This window comes from Parathielavia appendiculata (assembly GCF_033297405.1).
Source record: "Parathielavia appendiculata strain CBS 731.68 unplaced genomic scaffold N657scaffold_10, whole genome shotgun sequence".
Classification (NCBI taxonomy): domain Eukaryota; kingdom Fungi; phylum Ascomycota; class Sordariomycetes; order Sordariales; family Chaetomiaceae; genus Parathielavia; species Parathielavia appendiculata.
The window spans coordinates 159,323-178,203 of record NW_026944229.1 but is presented as its reverse complement, the minus strand read 5'-3'; the positions used below and the strand labels follow the sequence as shown (position 1 = coordinate 178,203).

General features: G+C 57.5%; 8 protein-coding genes across 8 annotated transcripts; 4 read left to right on the top strand and 4 right to left on the bottom strand.

Moving 5' to 3' along the window:
• Positions 1 to 285: 285 nt before the first annotated feature.
• N657DRAFT_576565 (Aldo/keto reductase) lies at positions 286 to 1,399 on the bottom strand (the record flags this gene model as incomplete). The annotated part of the gene is made up of 3 exons (XM_062789187.1): positions 286 to 914; positions 1,050 to 1,122; positions 1,184 to 1,399. 3 exons carry the CDS (start codon positions 1,397 to 1,399, stop codon positions 286 to 288), a joined length of 918 nt encoding a protein of 305 aa, XP_062645577.1.
• A 451-nt stretch (positions 1,400 to 1,850) lies between these two features.
• N657DRAFT_97591 (NAD(P)-binding protein) lies at positions 1,851 to 3,852 on the top strand. The gene is made up of 3 exons (XM_062797616.1): positions 1,851 to 2,241; positions 2,309 to 2,746; positions 2,811 to 3,852. Exons 1-3 carry the CDS (start codon positions 2,178 to 2,180, stop codon positions 3,473 to 3,475), a joined length of 1,167 nt encoding a protein of 388 aa, XP_062645576.1. The 5' UTR covers positions 1,851 to 2,177; the 3' UTR covers positions 3,476 to 3,852.
• A 1,258-nt stretch (positions 3,853 to 5,110) lies between these two features.
• On the top strand, positions 5,111 to 6,115 carry N657DRAFT_635291 (S-adenosyl-L-methionine-dependent methyltransferase; the record flags this gene model as incomplete). The annotated part of the gene is made up of 1 exon (XM_062791334.1): positions 5,111 to 6,115. One exon carries the CDS (start codon positions 5,111 to 5,113, stop codon positions 6,113 to 6,115), a length of 1,005 nt encoding a protein of 334 aa, XP_062645575.1.
• Positions 6,116 to 6,332: 217 nt separating this feature from the next.
• On the bottom strand, positions 6,333 to 7,030 carry N657DRAFT_97426 (uncharacterized protein). The gene has a single exon (XM_062797615.1). The coding sequence runs from the start codon at positions 6,897 to 6,899 to the stop codon at positions 6,549 to 6,551; it is 351 nt and encodes a 116-aa protein (XP_062645574.1). The 5' UTR covers positions 6,900 to 7,030; the 3' UTR covers positions 6,333 to 6,548.
• A 130-nt stretch (positions 7,031 to 7,160) lies between these two features.
• N657DRAFT_576705 (uncharacterized protein) lies at positions 7,161 to 8,570 on the bottom strand (the record flags this gene model as incomplete). Its single annotated transcript, XM_062789201.1, has 3 exons — positions 7,161 to 7,530; positions 7,684 to 8,277; positions 8,341 to 8,570. 3 exons carry the CDS (start codon positions 8,568 to 8,570, stop codon positions 7,161 to 7,163), a joined length of 1,194 nt encoding a protein of 397 aa, XP_062645573.1.
• Positions 8,571 to 10,649: 2,079 nt separating this feature from the next.
• On the bottom strand, positions 10,650 to 11,925 carry N657DRAFT_97810 (uncharacterized protein). The gene is made up of 4 exons (XM_062797618.1): positions 11,753 to 11,925; positions 11,674 to 11,691; positions 11,467 to 11,572; positions 10,650 to 11,216 (listed from the first exon to the last, which is right to left on the bottom strand). Exons 1-4 carry the CDS (start codon positions 11,811 to 11,813, stop codon positions 10,844 to 10,846), a joined length of 558 nt encoding a protein of 185 aa, XP_062645572.1. The 5' UTR covers positions 11,814 to 11,925; the 3' UTR covers positions 10,650 to 10,843.
• Positions 11,926 to 14,146: 2,221 nt separating this feature from the next.
• On the top strand, positions 14,147 to 14,927 carry N657DRAFT_682310 (uncharacterized protein; the record flags this gene model as incomplete). Its single annotated transcript, XM_062796469.1, has 2 exons — positions 14,147 to 14,383; positions 14,442 to 14,927. 2 exons carry the CDS (start codon positions 14,147 to 14,149, stop codon positions 14,925 to 14,927), a joined length of 723 nt encoding a protein of 240 aa, XP_062645571.1.
• Positions 14,928 to 16,706: 1,779 nt separating this feature from the next.
• Positions 16,707 to 18,484, top strand: N657DRAFT_657349 (uncharacterized protein; the record flags this gene model as incomplete). Its single annotated transcript, XM_062794802.1, has 3 exons — positions 16,707 to 16,928; positions 16,995 to 17,959; positions 18,019 to 18,484. The coding sequence occupies 3 exons, from the start codon at positions 16,707 to 16,709 to the stop codon at positions 18,482 to 18,484; spliced, it is 1,653 nt and encodes a 550-aa protein (XP_062645570.1).
• Between the last annotated feature and the right edge of the window lie 397 nt (positions 18,485 to 18,881).

Genomic DNA, 18,881 nt, shown 5'->3' with positions numbered 1-18,881 from the left:
CTCCACGACTGGAGAGAACCTGGGGTTTGTTCAATTGCCCATCCCATTCCCGCTTCATGACGCATGATCGGGTTCCGTCTCAGCATCTCCCCGCTCGTACGGCGGATATTATTCCACAGTCTTCGGCGTGATTGCTCTGCTTCTGCGGGGTACTGGCCGAGGAGTTCCAGTTGCTCAACCTTGGAACCGACAACAAACCCCAGGTCCTCCATGCAGCCTACCTCAATCCCATCTAACACACCGCCCCAGGCCCCATAAGCCGCACTACCTCAGCTCATACTGATCTCAGTCCCCAATCAACCCCTTGAACCGCTCCCAACACCACTCCCAACCCTCCTCCCCTTCCGCCTCCGACCTCCTCCACTCCTTCACCCTGCCCCAGGCATCCAAATCCTCCTTCATATGGCCCCTGTCCCCCGTCCCATTCAACACCACCACCCCTGCCTCCACAAGCAGCACATACCACGCCGCGGCCTTCGAAATCCCGGCCTTTTCCGCCAGTTCCTGCACGAACCCGCCCTCGCGCTGCCACGTCGCGACGTTCCCCGTCAGGGTCCAGAACCCCTGGTATTTCACATCCGCACCCTGCTGGGAGGAGCACCAAGCGCGCACGTCGCGATCCCAGTTGCGTTCTGCGGCGCGGAACCGGTTCTGCACGATTGTGGGGGGTGCAGCCGGGTGGGAAGAGGACAGGGCATGGAGGACGGGTAGGGTGACGTTGGAGATGCCGAGGCGGAAGATCTTGCCTCGGCGGGACGGGTCCGGGGAGTCGGGGAGGTAGGACTGGAGGGCGGACCAGGCTTCGAGGGTCTGGGGAATGGAGGGGAAGGGGGAGTGCATGACGAGGGCGTCGAGGTAGGGGGGGGAGTGGTCTGGCGTGGAGAGGTTGGTGAGGGAAGAGGTGATGGAGGAGTCTGGTTCCGGCATGTTAGCTACTGAGGGTCTACGGGTCCAGGACATATTTTGGGTGGATAGGTAAGCTTTTTCGAGGGCGATGACGGGTCCGCAGGGAGCTGAAAGAGGTTATTCAAGGGCGGGTTTTTACGTACGTATCTGCGTCGGGATTGGGTCGGACATGGAATAAGGAGAAGTGGGGTCAAGGGGCGTGAATTTCGTTTGGATCTGTTATCGTTTAGTATTCGGTCAGGACGGATGAAAGATGTATCTGAATGAGAAGACATACAAAAAGGTCTCTCCGCGAGACGAGGCCCTCGCGGATGGCGCGGCGGATGCCCTCGCCTGCGAGGGCCTCATCGTAATGCTTCTTCATAGCGGCCGTGTCAATTCCGCGGAAGCCGGCCTTGATGGCCTCGTAGACGAGGTCGGCGGTACGCTCCTTCTTCCAGGCGGTGCCGTACATCATGGGCGGCATTGCCGCGGTGGGCTGATGGGTTGCCATTCTGGCTCGAGTTGATCCATTCAGGCTGTGATGAAGGGAGTTAGTCACGAACTGGTGTTGGGTACAAGGCAAGACGGGGATGGGTAGTCCGGGAGAAAGCCATCCCCGCCGTATGAAATGCATTGCTCTGTTGAAGGTTGGAGGTGGAGCGATGAGGGGTTAGGTAACTGTTAGCTCAAAGGAGTTTGAGGTTGTTGAACTCTACTTCAAAGCCTAATAAAAGCCGCGTTTTTTGACTAATGAAAAATCTCTCAGGCATCCTGTCTCATCAACATTATCTTCTCAGAGAAGCGAGCTCATTGTACATGTGTGAACTGACAAATGATATCGAGTCGAGCTACACAGGAACTGTTCACGCTTTAAATGACGTCTTCTCTCTCAGCAACGCCAATCTGTCCCCGGGGAAGCTCGTCCCGGGTTCTCGGAGCCAAGGCCGGGCAACCAACAATGCACTTCGTTCTCTGATTCGCTGTGTGGTGCTACAGTGGCCCCATACCAAGCTGTTTTAGCGTGAAATAAGCTGGAGATTCAAGGGTGACTCCCCGTCATTTTGGTCAGCCATGTTCCGGCAAATTACCCGCAACGCCGGCGCTGCCCCGCCATGAAACCCAATAGAGGGGCAATTGTCGGGGACAAGATGCGATTGCTGTCGGTCCTTTTTAGAGGCCTGACAGAAGGTTAAAATCTCCTGCGCTCCCTCGGTCGTTCCTGGTTCTGTCCCTCACCCAAACAGCCCGATAGCGAGAGATAAACATCAGCCACTTGCAAAACAACAGCCATGGCGTCGTCAACTCCGTACACGGTGAGGTGGGGTATCATGGCAACGGGGTGGATCGCCGAAGGTGAGGATGCTCCAACTCCTCTGTCGCTTTCTCGCTGGCCCATGCTTACTTAGGCCTGTACAACAAGTCTTCACCAAGGACCTCCTCGCCGACCCGGCGATTCGCAATGTTCACGACGTGCGCCACGAGGTCGTTGCCGTATCCTCGTCCAGCTCCAAGGACAGGGCCGCCGAGTTCATCCAGAAGGTCAAGGCGCCGAGTTCCGCCAAAGCCTACGGCTCTTACCACGAGCTGGTGGCCGACCCCGACGTCGACATCATCTATGTCGCCACGCCCCACAGCCACCACTTCCAGAACGCCATGCTGGCCCTCGAGGCCGGCAAGAATGTGCTCTGCGAGAAGGCCCTGACGGTGACGGCGTCCCAAGCGCGCAAGCTGGTCGAGATGGCTCGCGAAAAAGGCGTCTTCTTCATGGAGGCCGTGTGGACACGCTACTTCCCCTTGAGCATTCAGGTCAGGAAGCTGATCGCGGACGGAGCGATTGGCAATGTCTACCGTACCATTGGTGAGGCCACACACACCCTTTTCTCGCAACGTCGTAGACATTGCTAACTCCTGCGCTCCAACAGCCGACCTGTCGCTTGGCAATGATATGCCCGACGGCAAGGTGAAATTCGACGACTCGCACCGCATGGTCAACCCCGCCCTGGCCGGCGGCGCCCTCTTGGATCTGGGTATCTACTCCCTGACCTGGGTGTTCCAGACGCTGTACCATGTTCAGCCCGAGGAGGAGAAGGAGGCACCTACCGTCGTGGCGGCCGTGAACAAGTACCACACCGGCGCCGACGAGGCGACTACCGTCATTGTGCAGTTCCCCAAGCACAGAAGCCAGGGCATCGCCATGACGTCGCTGCGCGTGGCCAGCGACGTGGACGGGCAAAGCGGCGCCGCCATCCGCATCCAGGGTTCCGCGGGCGAGATCCAGGTCATGCACCCCGCGTACTGCCCGCTGCAGTACAAGGTCATTAAGAAGGGGGGCGGTGCCGAGGTGGTCGACTGCCCGATCCCCAAGGACGAGAGCGGCTGGGGCCAAGGCATGTTCTGGGAGGCCGACGAGTGCGCGCGCTGCCTGCGGGATGGGCAAAAGGAGAGCAAGGGCCTGCCGTGGAGCGAGAGCGTCGTCATCATGGAGGTGATGGAGGAGGCGCTGCGGCAGGGCGGCGTCGTGTACCCCGAGGTCATCACCAATGATGTGTACGACGCGCAGAACCCGCTCAACACTGGCAAGCGGTAAGGCTCGGATGGGTAGGCTGCTGAGTTCGTGGGTTGACGGGACGGGTTGGGCTCCGGCAAGGCTGAAGCATCAGAGCCAGGTTTTTGTTGTCTTCGAATCTGGCAACGGATGGGTAGGCAGTCAATCAGCCAGAGATGTGACGTGCCCCGATGTTTCAGAAGGGCAGACAATGGCATTGGGCTCGGAGAAATGTGATCCAATGCGTGAGCAGCCAACCAGATGCTTCTGTGCCTGTGTGCCCACCCATTTTGGTTCACCCCCCGCCGTCGCCGGATTAAGACGCTCGTACAGAGTTGGGTTAGGAAGTGCAGAGTGACACGATCAGTACCTGGTAGGTCGGTCGACTGGTGTCGGGCATCCAGGCACAATCGGACTGGAAGTGTGCCATCATGCATAATCACTGCCAAGGCACCAGGTTCAGACGGCCCAGATCCCCGGATCTCCGACTCGGTCGCGGCAGAAAACCAGCAAAGTACCACATCATGGTGTCGCGAGTCCTTTCGAGATAGGAGGTTTGACACTTGCAGTGGATGGTTGCTTCTGTCGACGAACTTGTCATCTGCAAGATCGCAGAGGAATAAACAAGGGTGCCGAGAGGCAGGTTGACTGAGGTTTCGGACATTTATTGTACCATATCATTTTTATGCACATGGACGTAGAGTAGTTTCAGGACTCAGGTCGACTTGGGTACCTTAGTCACTGTCGTACGGAGTAATTTCCGCTCCTTCCTTGGTGAGTTGAGAACCCCACCACCATGCACCACTACGCTGGCACATCAACATCGCTGCCCTTGTTTTCCATCAACCGACTTTCTCCATATCCCGACTCCAACCACCACAGATCAATCAAGGGTCACCGGCTCCGACCTCCAAATCGCCTTTCGGGTTCAAGTTTGACAACTAAGCCTTGCCTCGGCATCCTTTCGCGCGTTTGCTTGCCCGAACTGCCCGAGTTGGACCGACTCACCGAGTAAGCAACGTCTGTACACGTGCATTTCATTGTTTCCTTTTGTTTCCGTTCGCCTGATCCTGTCTTTTGCTTTCCCTGCCTAATCCCTCATTTGCGGCCCCCAGGCAGATGTACCCGAACCGATACGTCTGTTTCGGAGTCGTGCTTCTACCCCTCCAGTTGGCAGCATCATGTCGCAGCATCTTCCGCTTTCCGCGCCCGTCGCCGATGGTGCAAGTTCATCTGTCTCATGCCTCGCTGGCCCTTGTCTCTGCATGCGCTCGACTCCCACACGCATACACCCACATGGTCTTGGTACTATGCATTCATACAAGTCGTGGGAGTCCTTGGTTCCTGTTCTTCTCGACCGCCACATACCGCGCCTTTGCTTTTCTCAGACCTTTCATGCGCTGACGTGGGAACAGGCGGTCAAGATAAATCACTACCAACAGGGAGCACACCATTAAACCAGAAAATCCTGTCCTCTCGGCCAAACTCGACAAGTGTGACCCAGTTTTGGGTGGAAATCTGCAGGCCCGATCAGACGATCAGGACCTTCCAAGGGACGTGGGGTGAACCTGGTCACCCTGTTGAGCGACGCGCCAGATTGGGCAGCAGCAGGAACAGGACATCACCGTGGCCGTTTCCTGAATTAGCAGCTGAGCCCCGTCAATCTTGTACCTTCGGATGGCCATATCTTCGACTGCGCCATCGGCCCTGCCATCCTCGTCGGCGGCTGATGCGGTTGCCAAACTAACAGCCGCCGGTGCCGAGACAGAGACAGAGCCAGCAGCGGCTGAGGCCGAGGCCGAAGCCTACGAGCGCACTCATGTTCATTGCGTCTACGAGGCCATTGCACCACACTTCTCAGCCACCCGCTACAAACCCTGGCCTGCCGTGGGGTCGTTTCTCCGCGCCCAGCCACCCGGGGCTGTCGGGTTTGACGTGGGATGCGGCAACGGCAAGTATCTGGGCGTAAACCCAGAGATTTTGATGGTGGGCTCTGACAGGAGCGCCTCGCTCGTCGCACTTGCCAGGAGTCGCTGCAAGGAACTCCAGAATCGGCAGGCGGGTGCGGCTGCAGCAGGAACAGGAGGGGAAGCCCGTGGAGCAGCGGTGGCCACTGACGTACTCGTGGCCGATGGGCTTTCGCTGCCCTTCCGCGAGCATTCCGCCGACTTCGTCATCTGCGTGGCCGTCATCCACCACATGTCGACGCGGGCAAGGCGGCAAGACGCGATTCGGCAGCTGCTGCGATGTGTCAAGCTTGGAGAGGCTGGCCGGACCGGGGGCCAGGCCCTGGTTTATGTTTGGGCCTTGGAGCAAGGCACCAGCCGACGCGGGTGGGACGAGGGCGGCGAGCAGGATCTCTTGGTGCCGTGGGTCTTGAAGTCACAGCAGAAGCAGCAGAAGCCGCCAAAGGGCGTCAAAGGAGAAGGCACCGGTGAAGCGAGCGCCGCTGATAAGAGCGGTGAGGCACCGCCTACACCAGCTACTGCGGCCGCTCCCGAACCAGGAGTAGCGCCGAGCCACACCGACCCCGTTTTCCAGCGCTACTATCACCTCTACCGCAAAGGTGAGCTCGAACAGGACGTGCTGGCAGCAGGGGGTGTTGTCGTCTCCAGCGGCTATGAGAGAGACAACTGGTGGGTCGTGGCTGCCAATGGGCTCGTGGCCCACGAGCGACGATGAAGTCCAATTTGAAGAAACATGCCCTTTCATGAATTACGGTTGTTTCCAACTGGCGGGAAATCCGCTCTCCCCTGACCAGTCTGTCATCATCTCGCCAGTGCGAACGCTCTCCAAGCTTGCCTCTGCTTGTTATATTGCTTTCTGCTTGCCATCCACACCCCCTATTCGATGTCCTGTTCGGATGGACACCTGATCTGGGCGCCGATTGGCCTTCGTCCGTGCTCTATGCGAGCGAACCGATCATTCCTCATTGTCCATCCTTCGTCCCATATGAGTCTTGTCTCGTATTTCTAGGCCAATAAACGAAAAGTAAGACATGTCTCTGGCGGGCCGTCCCCTTTAAAACCAGCCGTTCCTAAACAGACCAATCCCCAGTAAACGCCGCCGCCGCCCCCCCTTTTTTCACTTTCCGTGCCTGATGACGTAATGTCGTCTAACTCCTTTCTTTTCTCTTCACCTCTGAAATTTTTCGACAGACGCCTTGTAACATGAGACCTGACGTGACTGTAAAGTTATGTTGAGGACTGGAAAAAGGACGTAGAAGCAGAACGATTGCCACCGCCCACATGATGGTGTTCATCTTGCCTTTTCCGCCCTGGCAGTGCGTGATATGGCCCAGGATCCAAGAAGGGAAACAGGGGAGTGATCGGCATACAAAATACAGGCGTTCCTCCACGTGGCTCATCATGTCGTCCTCGGCGGTAGATAGTAATGACAAAAAGGAGTAGAAGATACAGAAGGAGATGAAGTGAAATGTTGTCGTACGAAAACCAGGTCCATCCATACAGGTCCGCCCCAAACCTGTCCGCCTACACCGTCAATACATGCCTTTGCCCCGTTCCAACGGTAGAAAAACTGAATTGCAAGTCCCTTGATAACGAAAGTAGACGAAGATGAAGTGAACTATTAAAAGAAGGAAACAAGCAACACAGCAAGGCAATCGATTACACCACTGAAAGACGTACTTCCAGTTGCTTGCTTGCTTTTTTCTTCCACAGGCGAAAAGCAAAGCCGAACCAGATCAGACCAGACCGGAGTAAAACCCTCACGGCCCATGCCTCGTCCCCCTCCTGGCAGCAGACGACGACACACCCATCCCAACCCCTACCCTCACCCCGAACGGCGGTGTCGAGGCAGCAGGAGGCGGAGGCGGATACACTCCTCCAGCACCACCACCCTCAGAACCAGTATCCTCAGCAGCACTGCCGCCATCACTGCTTCGCGGATACAAGTGCCTCCGCCGATTCGTCTCACGTGGCCCGCCACTCGCGACATCGGGCGGACTCGCACGCCGCTTTCCTGCTGCGCCGCCGGCCGGTTCGCGCAGCGGCGGGTAGGCCGAGGAGAGCGCAGGGAGCAGGGCCCCGGATCCCGACCCGGAGCCGGAGCCACAGGCACTTCCGCTTGCGCTCGTACTAATGCCCGGTACCGGGCTCCCGTGGCCGGTGGCGCCGCTGTTGCGGATCGGGCTGGTCGTGCTCTGCTGGTGGTGGTGGTGGTGGTGGTGATGATGCTGCTGTTGCTGGGATGGAGGCGGATGGAGCGGCGCTGGTCCGCCGAGGGTGTACGCCGGGGTGGTGTACGGGCTGACGCCTGTGGTCAGCTCCGCCACGCTGGGGAGCAGGCTGCTACCTCCGCGGGCGGCGACTCCGCCTGCTGATCCAGCCCCCTGGATCACGGATGAAGAAGGCGGCGTGGGCTGGATCGGTGCGAGGCCATAGCTGTAGTCGTAGTCTGGCTGGTGTTGTTGTTGTTGTTGGAGTTGGAGCTGGTCGACGAGCGGCGGGCCGAAGGGCGGGCGTGGGGGCAGGCTTTCGCGGCGGGAGGGGAGGGCCCGGCCAGTGGTTGGCGTTGGAGGGGGCATTAAAGGTGGGATAATGTGCGGCGGTGGTGGTGGAGGGCCCAGGGTGTATCGCGGCGAGGGGAGGCTGGCGGCAAAGTCGCGGGGGAGGCTGCCCTGGGACTGCGAGTGCGCGTGGCCGCGCGTCGGAGAAATGCGTTGCGGGCCTTGGGGTTCGTTCGATGTTATGTTCAGCGAGAACGGAACCACTCCCGCACGCCGCGCCATGTCGATCTCACCTAGCTGCCAGTGCATCGCCTCGGCGGCCCGCCAGGGGACTTGCATCTCTTCGGCCACTCTGGCCCACATCTCGGGTTTGAATCTAAAACAAAGGGGGCCGTTAATGTCGCCGAAGAAGCCATGTTGAAAGCCAGCAAATCCTCACCTTTCGTAAAGCCTTGCGAGTTTGTTCTTGCGCTCTTCGTCCCACTCGCTGCGTCTTTCGAGATAATTCTGGTAGTGTAGACGGCAGCTTATGGAGCTCCGGCCCGGGAGGCGTTTCGAGATGTCGTCCCATTTCATGCCGCTGCCCCGGAGCTCGATGATCAGGGCATCTTCCTCGGGCGACCACTTGCTTTGCTTTTTCGCTGGCGATTCGGAGGTGTGCGCTGGCATGCTGCGCTTCCCACCACCGCTCCCAGGACGCAAGGCCGCCCTTGAGCTCGGTGCTGGGCCGGACACACTGAACGATCTGCTACCTCCGGGCCCACCAGCAGCACCGAGACCAAGACGGGGAGACAGGGGCCCAGCTGCCACGGCGAACGGAGGCGGCGGCGGCTGGGGGGGGCCGCTTGGCGGCGCCGTCACCGCTGTGACTGCTGGGGCCGTACTGGATGGTAGCTGCTGGGCGGAGGATACGGAGGACTCATTTGAGTCGGAGCCTTTGAGGAGAGAGGCGATATCCACGATGGGCGGTGTCTTCGCCGAGCTTTGCCTCGGACGGCAGCCTGCTCATGTGTGCGCAACACTGTGCACGTGTTGGCAGCAAGAGGTTTGGCTCCTTTACCAAGGAGGATTCAGGATGCAACCGGTCTTGTGCTCAATCCGCACCGAAGGGCTCTAGACTCCGTGGCTGCGTCTCGTTGTCGTCTGGAAGGTGAACAAAGTCGTTCGTCGAGGAACTCGACTGTAGATTGTATATAGCACTAACCGGTAGCGTGTCAGTAGAAACGAAGCATTGACGTGGATTCGAGTTGGAATATAGGTAGGCAGGGGACTGTACAGATAGGAAACAAGGCCGCGATGGGATGAACTTGGCTCGAGGTACCAGAAGTCAGGTACAGCTAGACGTGTGGCGACCGTCAACAATAAAAGGTAGGCGCCGCCCGTCGAGTCGCGAGAGGGTCTCTTCCAGATGAATCCAGATGGAGAGGCTGAAGACGAAGCTGTTCTCAAGAAATCTCGGCCAATATATCCGGAGTGCTCATCACCATGATTGGTCTTCGCAGGGGGAACGCCCAACCAATTAGTGGGACAGGACAAGCATAAGAAGAAGATGGTCGAGAAAAGGAGTGCTGGCGGATGGACACGCCAGGTCAGACAAAGTTGACGGAGAGCTGCTGCTGCCTGAGAGGAGAATCACTTCTCCTCTCCATATTCACCGTCTCCTCAGGCTGGAGAAGGGGAGCGCAATGAACAGGGAAGAAGCTGGGAGCAGAAGGGGATCTGTTGATGACAGCGTGCCTGTGAAGCTGGTGAGAGAAGAGGCAGAAAGAAGCCAGGGTTTAGGGAAACCTGGAGGCTTGACACGACAGGGCGGGAGAAGCGCTTTAAGCATGAAGACAGATATTAGAACGGGAAGTTACAGAAGCTGCTGCGGGCCATATTGAAGAATGGGCAAAGAACCTGATGAGTGCGCTGTGGAGGACGTGAAGGATGGGGGCGAACCTAGTAGACTGGGGGGTATGAAACAAAACGAAGCTGTGCGGGAGCGCTCCTGGGCTATCGTGCGAGACGACCAGGTTCCCGACCTTGGCATGGGCCTTTGGCGGGTACCTAATGACTGGCAGCATGACCAGGGGTAGAGGCGTACAATGCATTAGCCTCGATGCCTGCCAAACGCTTCTTGACTTGCCTGGTAGCACCAGATATCCCCGAAGGCCGGTGGCCCCCAGAAAAGGACCATCGCCATGTCTCGGGAAGACCCAGGGTGGCTTCGGCTGTCGTTTGGAGTGCCAACATGGCAAGTTCAAGAGCCGGCATCAGCATCGGGCTTTCCTGATCGTTGGTGGTCGTCACAAGTTTGGGAGAACCAAGGCGACAGCTTGACTCGCCGACAAGAGTCCTACCGTTCAAGCTCGACCAACAGCAATCAAGCACCCCAGTCCACTGTGGCGATGCAGCCATCAAAGAAGGCCGGAGCAGTCTTCCATACGGTTTGGTCTCCCGAGGTAATTACTGCCGTCTGATCTTGGGTACAAGGGTTCCGAGGGGCTCCAAGGAGCTGATGCCAGGAAACGGTGCTAGAGAGCGGAACTTGAGTTGAAGGGCGGCATGGCATGGCAGATTCCGGCCGAAATCGAACATATGGTGGCCACGATGTCGTGCAGGTATCCTTAGGCTTGACTGTAAGAGTAAGTGGCTATGGATCCAGAAACTCTCTAGCTGCGTCAATCGGATATGGGCGCGGGATGGGTCGTTTTGGACAGCAATGAGAAGGCTGGGGGAGACGGCTGCCGCCCCTGAATGGTCGGGTTGAAATCCGTCAAGATTTCAGTCGTGGTTGGGCTTGACCGGCCCATCATGATCCCTTTCCCCACGAGTAACATGCAAATACCGGCAGTCTGTCGCCCGCCTTGTGATTCGGGAGTGGTCGGTACATGCCTCAGAGGGAACTGGTGCATAAAACTTGGCAAACTGTCGGCCAAGTCGACGCTTACAATCATCAGCTAGTCCGACCATGTCTCTCTTCCTGGCGCAGGTAGGCAGCGAGCTAGCCACAGCCCGTGTGGAGACGACGAAGCTGACCCCGAAGAGTGAGCGGGCCACGACAAAATGCAGAGAAAGTCCCCACGAGATCGAAACGGCCACTCGCAACGGTGCCCGGGCCTTGGTCGGAACCAAGCAAGGCATGCCTTTGGTGCGGGACCGGGTTCGCGAACTGTGAAAGGGGCCAACTGCTGGTCCATGCCTCGATTTGAAATCCTCCCCTGTTGCCAGTATTTGCCGCTTGACGGTTCCACCCCCTGAGCGTTTGGTGGCATACATAGTCTTGTCCAGGCTCGGACGTGGGGGAGGGCGGACTGCGGCAATTGGCGTTTGCTCCAAGATAGCGGATCAGACTGACGAACAATGCATACGGTGAAGGTAGTCGATCGAGCATGACGGTAGGATTGTGGAGAGGAGTCGAGTATGAAAGGAGCGGGGACGCGCGAGGTTCGCTTCGATCCGATCCCACCCAGAAACAAGCGGCTTCTGGCTCACACCCTTGGGTCTTGGGTCGCGCAGGGTTTGTTGGAGATCTAAGACCCTTGCGATCGTGCCGAGATCTATAACTTTAGAAGCCACTTACCCGATTTGTCGAACAACCTGGGAACACTCGTCATGAGCTGTCATCCTCGGCTCAATTCCAAATTTCCCGTCCGCAGATACGACAGTAACTTGTGTCTGTTTCTTCCCTACGAATACGGGGGGTCAATGTCACTACGGCGAGGTTTGGTTTCCCTGGCTAACCCCATCGCCTGTTTGACGTGGGACAACCCTAAAATCGGGGACACACCGGAGAGGAAGGCGGGGACTAAACCGGAGTTGAGCGCCGTGCAGTGGTGGATCCTGACATTATTGTACGAAGTACTTACTTATGGAGTATGGCTTGATCGAGTCTGTGCGTCCTCGGGACTTGCCTCTGACAGCCCACATCACGCGTTTTGAGTCGGATGCTCTCTTTGTCTGATCAAACACTGAGCAACAACGTATTATTATCGTTCATTAAATTATCAGAAGAACTCCTATTTCTGCCAAGGACGGTCAGGCTTCGCTCCGGGGAGAGGTTGAGGCGGCGAACTGGCGGTCAGCTTGCATCGATCTCTTCCCCGCATGATCATGGTTGCTGTGTGCAGAGCAATGCAATGAGGCGATTAGAATCACTTTCCGTTTTGCGTCCCTGGCCTCCAATACCAGTGGGGGTCTTCTCTGGCTTGAGTCTGTCCACAACCAATCGGCTTGTCTTGATCCATGTGTCGGTCATTGGAACAATCTGCACCTGATTCCCCTTGACAGTGTCCAAGTCGACGCTGGCGAACAGAGCTCAACCATGCTGCCCTACGAGACCACATATGTGGTGAGAGGACCGTTCAGGGGCTCAGGGGAACCGATGCCAGAACAGCATAACGCTGGCTGCGTGCTTGGTATACGTTTCCGACCTCTCGGATTCGCGGAACCCAAGACCAACACATAGCCTCATCCGGCTGCTGGCCGACGAGAAGCCGGGCGCGGGATCAAACCACCAGGTTTCTCTTGAAATCCGGAAACTGTCCAAGTCAAGTGAGAAATGCTGCACGTGCATGTATGTTGACGTGTTGACGCTTGCCGCCAGGTGCCATTTCAGCCTATGAGAACACGCTTGAACACCGCTGGTTGCTGTGGGCTAGTTCGGATTCGACTTGCTTCTTGAGGTCATTCATCGGGAGATGCAGGCGAGCCAGCAATCTTCAAAATCGGGGGGACATAGGCAAGCGCTTGAAACCCACGTGCGAGGGCACACGACCGTGTGACGTTGGTGTGGGTAAGGTACTATTGCATAGAGGCACGCCCTGGAGGTTGAGACTCCGGTATGATGTCTTCCAACGGGCGTCGAGAGACTCGTGACGCAGGCGGTAAGAGATTGTCCAACAACCCAATGTGGCGGTGAGCGGCATTGGAGAAAACCTTTGGTAAGAAAAGAAATGTACATCGTCTGTCGTCCGACATCCCTCTCGAGCCCATGCCCATGTCGCATCTGACAGGAAGGGGGAGACTGAGCGACAGCGATCGAACGGAGGGAAAAAAGCGGAGGGAAAAAAGCAGAGATGCGGCTTCCCTTCGCTGCGACGCTGCCGCAGGGGCTGGCGTGATGTTGCGTCAGGGCTGGAATGCCATGGATGCACCCCCGAGCGGTCAACTGCAGAGAGTGTTGACTCAAGTTGAGCTCAATGCTGCAAAAGGAAACGGGAGATGCGGGCGTGAGTGGATGGGACAAGACAATGTCATTTTGGGCGAGGACGTGTTCTCGGGTAGGGACTTCGCAGCCGCAGCATCGTGGTGGGCATTGGCGACTTGTGACACGGGTCGATGACCCAGTCGTCCGCGGATGGGGAGGGTGGGTGAGTTGTCAGGCTCCGAAGTCACCCATTGTTCAGCCGTTTGCACCGGCAGGAGCAAGGCGAGCATGGACGGGTCGTGCCGACTGCCCTGGTACCCAGCCTCGTCGGCTTCGGGTATCGACAGTCGAGGGCGGGAGGGGGCGGACGAGCCGATCACCGTGTACGCGCATCTGGCCAATAGCTCTCTGGAAACGCCGTTTGCGCTTCAGGTTTGCTGTGAAATCTCGTGTGTGACGGCATCGATGCTGCGATGCTTCCATGTCTCGACCCGGCTGTCGCAAGTGGTAACAAACGAACAAATGTCCAATGAGGATGGTTCCTGGCGAGCGTTGCAAACGGGTGAGACCCAATCGAAGCTTTCACTTTCGGCAGAACATTCGATGGACTCGTGCCGGCTTCCGCTTCCGACACCATCCTGTGTTGGCACCGGAAGACGGCAGGCAGGTGTCATTTGCTCCGATTGGCATTGATGTGAGAGTGCGTTTGTGCCAGGGTCTCAATTCCACATGGAATTGGACCCTTGAACCGCTCAGCAGGCACCAAGAGAGGCGTCTGTGGCTAGTGATGTGGCGCATGAGGGGTGGCCCTCCTCGAGAGCTCCACCCTGCACTGAGCAATCCACTTTCGTTGGGCATTGTGTCTCTCTTGAGTTCCCTGGTGAAACGAGGTTGGACTCAATTCGGCTCTGTTGGCAGTTACAGTTCAACTGGGCATCACGGGTACGGCCAAATTGTGTTTTTGTCTCGTTTTGCATTGCGACTGCTTGAAAGGCACTTTCACTGACAGCACAACCGAGCAAGCAATCCTTGTCGCTTTTTCAAGCTCCGCTCCCTCTTCACTTCACGGTGCCATTTCATTGCTACTGCATCCACCCAAAGCTCACTAGGTACGATGGTGGACGTGCCTCTCTACGTCGTCTCGGACTACGCATCTTCCGAGAGACGGATTACCCCGTCGTGGTCCATCTCCCAGCTCAAAGCCAAGCTGGAGTCTATCACAGGCATCCCTCCGTCCTGCCAGCGAATCTTCCTCAAGACATCATCCAACGAGAAGATTGCGATAGAGGCTCCAAACGAGGATGCCGTTTACCTGCAGCAATTTCCCCTTACGCCTTATGCTGACTTGGTGGTAAGTGGCCCCCTTTACCAGGAGCCGTGCGCGAGGTGTCCGCTAAACACGGCACCAGGTTGTTGACACACGACCTGTCTCGGCAAGGCCCAACCTCTCGAGTACTGCTGGGGTTGAGAAATTCGTCCTCCCGGAGGAAGAGTATGAGAAGAAGACAGATTCGGTTCTCGCCTGGAAGAAGGCCCAGAAACTCGGCCGATTCGACCCCAACGCCCCAAGCCACGAGCAGGCAAAGATCGCTGCCATCGCTCAAGAGATCGAAGCCCGGGGGATTGCCGTCGGGAAGCGATGCAGGGTAGGGGAAGACGACACCAGGCGTGGCGAGATCAAGTATGTAGGTGATGTTCCCGAGATCCCTGGGCTCGGCGCCTGGGTCGGCGTCCAGCTGGACGAGCCAGTCGGCAAGAACGACGGAGGCATTGGCGGCACCCGGTACTGGGGCGAAGAATCACAAATCAAGCGTGGCATATTCGTCCGACCAGAGCGCGTCGAGGTCGGCGACTTCCCCGTCCTGGACTATCTTGAGGACATGGAGGAGATTTGAGAGGCCGGGCCCGAGCCAACACCAATTTCTTCCTGATTTAGCGATACGGTCATCCAGCCTTTCAACCATCCACATGCAGAGAAGTCGGGTTCACGCGCCTTGGAGAGTGATATATCCGCAGGTATCCAACGAACAAGGCGGGCAGAGCTCCGGGCTTGGTAGCACTATGCAATTCAGCCGCATCGCAAGTGCCAGCTTTGATGCAAGGATCTCCAGTGTGCTGTAACACACTTGTGTGATGTACACCGCTGACCTGCAGTACCTACGCAACGGCTGACAGGTACCATGTGGGGTAAAGCTAAGGTTGTACCCCAGACGACCTGTGCTTTTGTCCTTTACAGATCAAGATAATTACCACCGACAATCACAGGAACTCGAGTCTCTTTGTCGCTGTGAACATGACTTTGGCTGCTTTGGCGATTTGACATTGCCAGTAACTACGCTCTGCTCGCCCCGGGCTCCTATCAGCAATGCTTCGCAGGGGTTGGCATCTGAGAGGCATTGGTCTGAGACGGCGGCGGTCGATCACCATTCTCGGCAGCCGCTTTCCGAGAAACATTCCGAGCCAGCCGGACTTTTTACGGCGTCAAACCGAGTGTTCTGGCAGGGATTTCCGTTTGACAGAGCACCCGAGCAAAACGGGTTCCTGGTCTTGAATGCCATGATGCCCTAGTCAACGACAACACGTTGGCTAATCCTAGCAATGCGACGATGCCTCACCAGAAAATACCTTCAGCCGTGAAGGAACACCAACACAAGGTGACAGTCGATTTGAGGTACCTTAAGCCCTGCACATGGGCACTGTTCGTCACAATCGTCCCAAACGGGATCTCGCAATGGTAGATGTAGGCACCTCGTGGGCTCCGACAGTGCTTGAACTGAACAGCTCACAATAGTCACCTACGTTCCCGCCATTTCCAGGCAACCAAGAAAATGGGACAGCAAGGCAAGGTAGCTACTACGAAACATCGACCGAAGTTCAGGTACTGCTATTTATTTCATCTATCGTGCAATCAGCTGGAGCCATTTGGCGCGGGGCATGCCGTTGCTTTAAGCAGCACCAGGACACTAAAACAGTTCCAAAACTCCGCTCACCGATCCACTAACGTAACATAACCGCTTACCCCAGATCCTATTCTCCATCTTCCCTAGCTCAAGACTGCATCACATACCATTTGAATCTACAGCTCCCCAAAACCATTGCAATCATGACCTGCAGCTCACGCCGCCGCATGGGACGGCAGTAAAGACTCTCCGTCGGCGAAGATGCCGTGGCTCTCAACGCACGTACCCAAGGAACCTAGTATCGGTTCCTCGCATCCCTTCGTCTTGATCCGGAATACTCGGATACCTTTGTTCGCCGTCTTCATTTCGGATGCTGTATCGTACCCCGCAAGCAGCTGGCCTCACCTCACGCCTTCCAGGCATCCGGGATCGCCTGCGACAACTGGCCAGCCAAGCTTCTTTGTTCTGGGCAAGTTGTGCCCAGCCTCTTAGCATACACCTTACCAGACGATCAGAACCGAGGAAGCCAAGGACAAGCGCCACGGAGCACCTCATGCATGGAACCATGTCGGGCTGGTCAACTCTGGACGTGACGCCCAGAGTCTAGGTTCCAAACGACGTTTGCCTCGGACGCCACATCAGTATCCTCCTCAACCTTTACTCCAACCGCCCGGCCGATTCCCCGCTGCCTCCGAATCGCCGCGCGAGCCCTGCCAAACCATACCGTTCTCAGCCGGTCTGCAACGACGTCGACCGTCGCCGGCGCTGGAAAAGATGGCATCGTCGTGGTGTATCTTCTTCCTCTCCTTCCTCTCAGTCCTGCAGCGAGTCTGCGCTGAGGATGTGAGGATATCATCAAAACCCGAGCCCTCGGTGTGGGAGGTAGCCTCACTCATGCACCTCCAACTCACTGCTCCCGAGTCGGAGGCGCTGCAGCTAACCTACAGCGTCTACCCGCTTACTGAGCACGCAGGTCTGAACCGGACCGACCGAAGCGTGAGATTCCGAGCCCCTTAAGGTGGAGCTCCTGCTGAGATGGGTACCGTCGCTAACATATCACAGTCCATCTGGATTCGCGGGAGCTTGATTGCTGCCGGCGTCCCTGCGAATGCCGAGCGCCTATCTGACACGGAAACTATAGCCTTTCTCAGCTGTGACGGCGAAAACGCGACGCAAGAGGTTAATCAGCTCATTGGGGCCAGCCCCAAGGCGATTTTGCTGTACAGCGTGGACGGGAACGCTTGTAGCCTTGAGGGCGACGACTTGAATTACGGCTCGATTTACACCATGGGAGACTCAGCAGAGGCACGAGATACCATGAACAACACGATTCGCGCTGGAGGAGTCTTGCGGGCCACTATTACGGGCAACTCGAACATGACTAGCACACTGCCAGGGACTCGGGAACAGAGCGGCAGCAACTCGGCGGTTGCCATGAGCATCCTTTACAGCATCACCGGTCTGATCACGCTGCTGTTTTTGGTCATCATTGGCACGGGAGCCATCAGAGCACACCGCTACCCCGAGAGGTACGGGCCGCGGTCCGGATATGGTGGGCGCCCTTCGCAAAGCAGAGCAAGGGGGTTGGCGCGCGCAGTGTTGGAGACGCTGCCGATCGTGAAATTCGGGGACCCGAGCCCCGCAAAACCCGATCCATCTCTCGAACTCGAATCTCAGCCATCAGCGACGGGGCCCGATCCGACAATGGGGACCAGGCTATCCGCGATTCCTGAAGAACCCCGGACTCCGCAAGTGCACCGGAGCGATGCCCCGCCCATGTCGGGTGCTGTACCCGGGGAGGAGCTCACAGCGACAGGCGCTCAAGCTGAACTGTCCGGGGCGTGGAGCGAGGATAGAGTCAGGGCGAGGACGCACGGCCGACCGTCAGAAGAACACCTCGGCTGCTCGATCTGCACTGAGGATTTTACTGTCGGCGAGGACGTCCGCGTTCTACCCTGCGACCATAAGTTTCACCCCCCCTGCATCGACCCCTGGCTAATCAACGTCTCGGGAACCTGCCCATTGTGGTAAGCCCTCTTCATCATCCCCTGCGCCCGGGAACTCTACTAAACCTCACGCGCCAAAGCCGCCTCGACCTCCGCCCGCAAAGCCGCCTAACGCGCGACGGCAGCGTAGACCCAGACGACCCCTTCCTCGTTGCCCCGCCCCTAGTAGCAGCCGAGAACTGGGCCGACCACGAGAATAATAACAACAACAGCAACCCTACCATCAGCACCGTAACCAGCACACAGCAGCACTACAGGCGGTCCTCGCTGTTTCTTGACCTCCACCGCCTGCGCCACGCTTCAATTGAAGAGCGCATCGAGATACTCAGGCGGCATCGCGCGCGCCAGCAGCAGCAGCAGCAGCAGCAGCGCGAGTCAGCAGCAGTAGCCGGCGGTGGTGAGACCGAGGAACAGCGCGGCCGCAGGGCGAGACTTGCAGATCGGCTCAGGGAGCGGCTTCGGATTCGGACTAGGACGCTTAGTCCTCCCAGGGCGGAAGGGGTGGAGCAGATGGGGACGCAGGCGAGTACTCTTGCTCGAGTATAGTCCGGTATACCTCCTACCGTCATCCTTACGCCTCTTTATTTCTTTTCTGGTTTGCTTAAATGATGGGTTTCCGGAGTTTCCCAGTTTGAGATACCCCCCCGCTTACTGTACCCCTTATCATACCTACCACCCCACACCTGTCTGGATGATGGGTATACCGTGGTGGGTTGTGGATGGATGAGCGAAGGCGATATGCTCCCCGCTGATGTTTGATGTTTACTTATCGGTTTGCTCGACTGCTAGTAACGAAACCCCGTGAATGGGGCGGAGTGCGTTGGGTTGCGGGTTCTGATTGGCACTGTCCGGATTCTCCTCCTTTATTTTCTCTACCATTTGTTTTGGGTCCGGCGGGACCTTGGGACTTGCTTCGGGACGGCCATAGCATCGCATGGCGTTG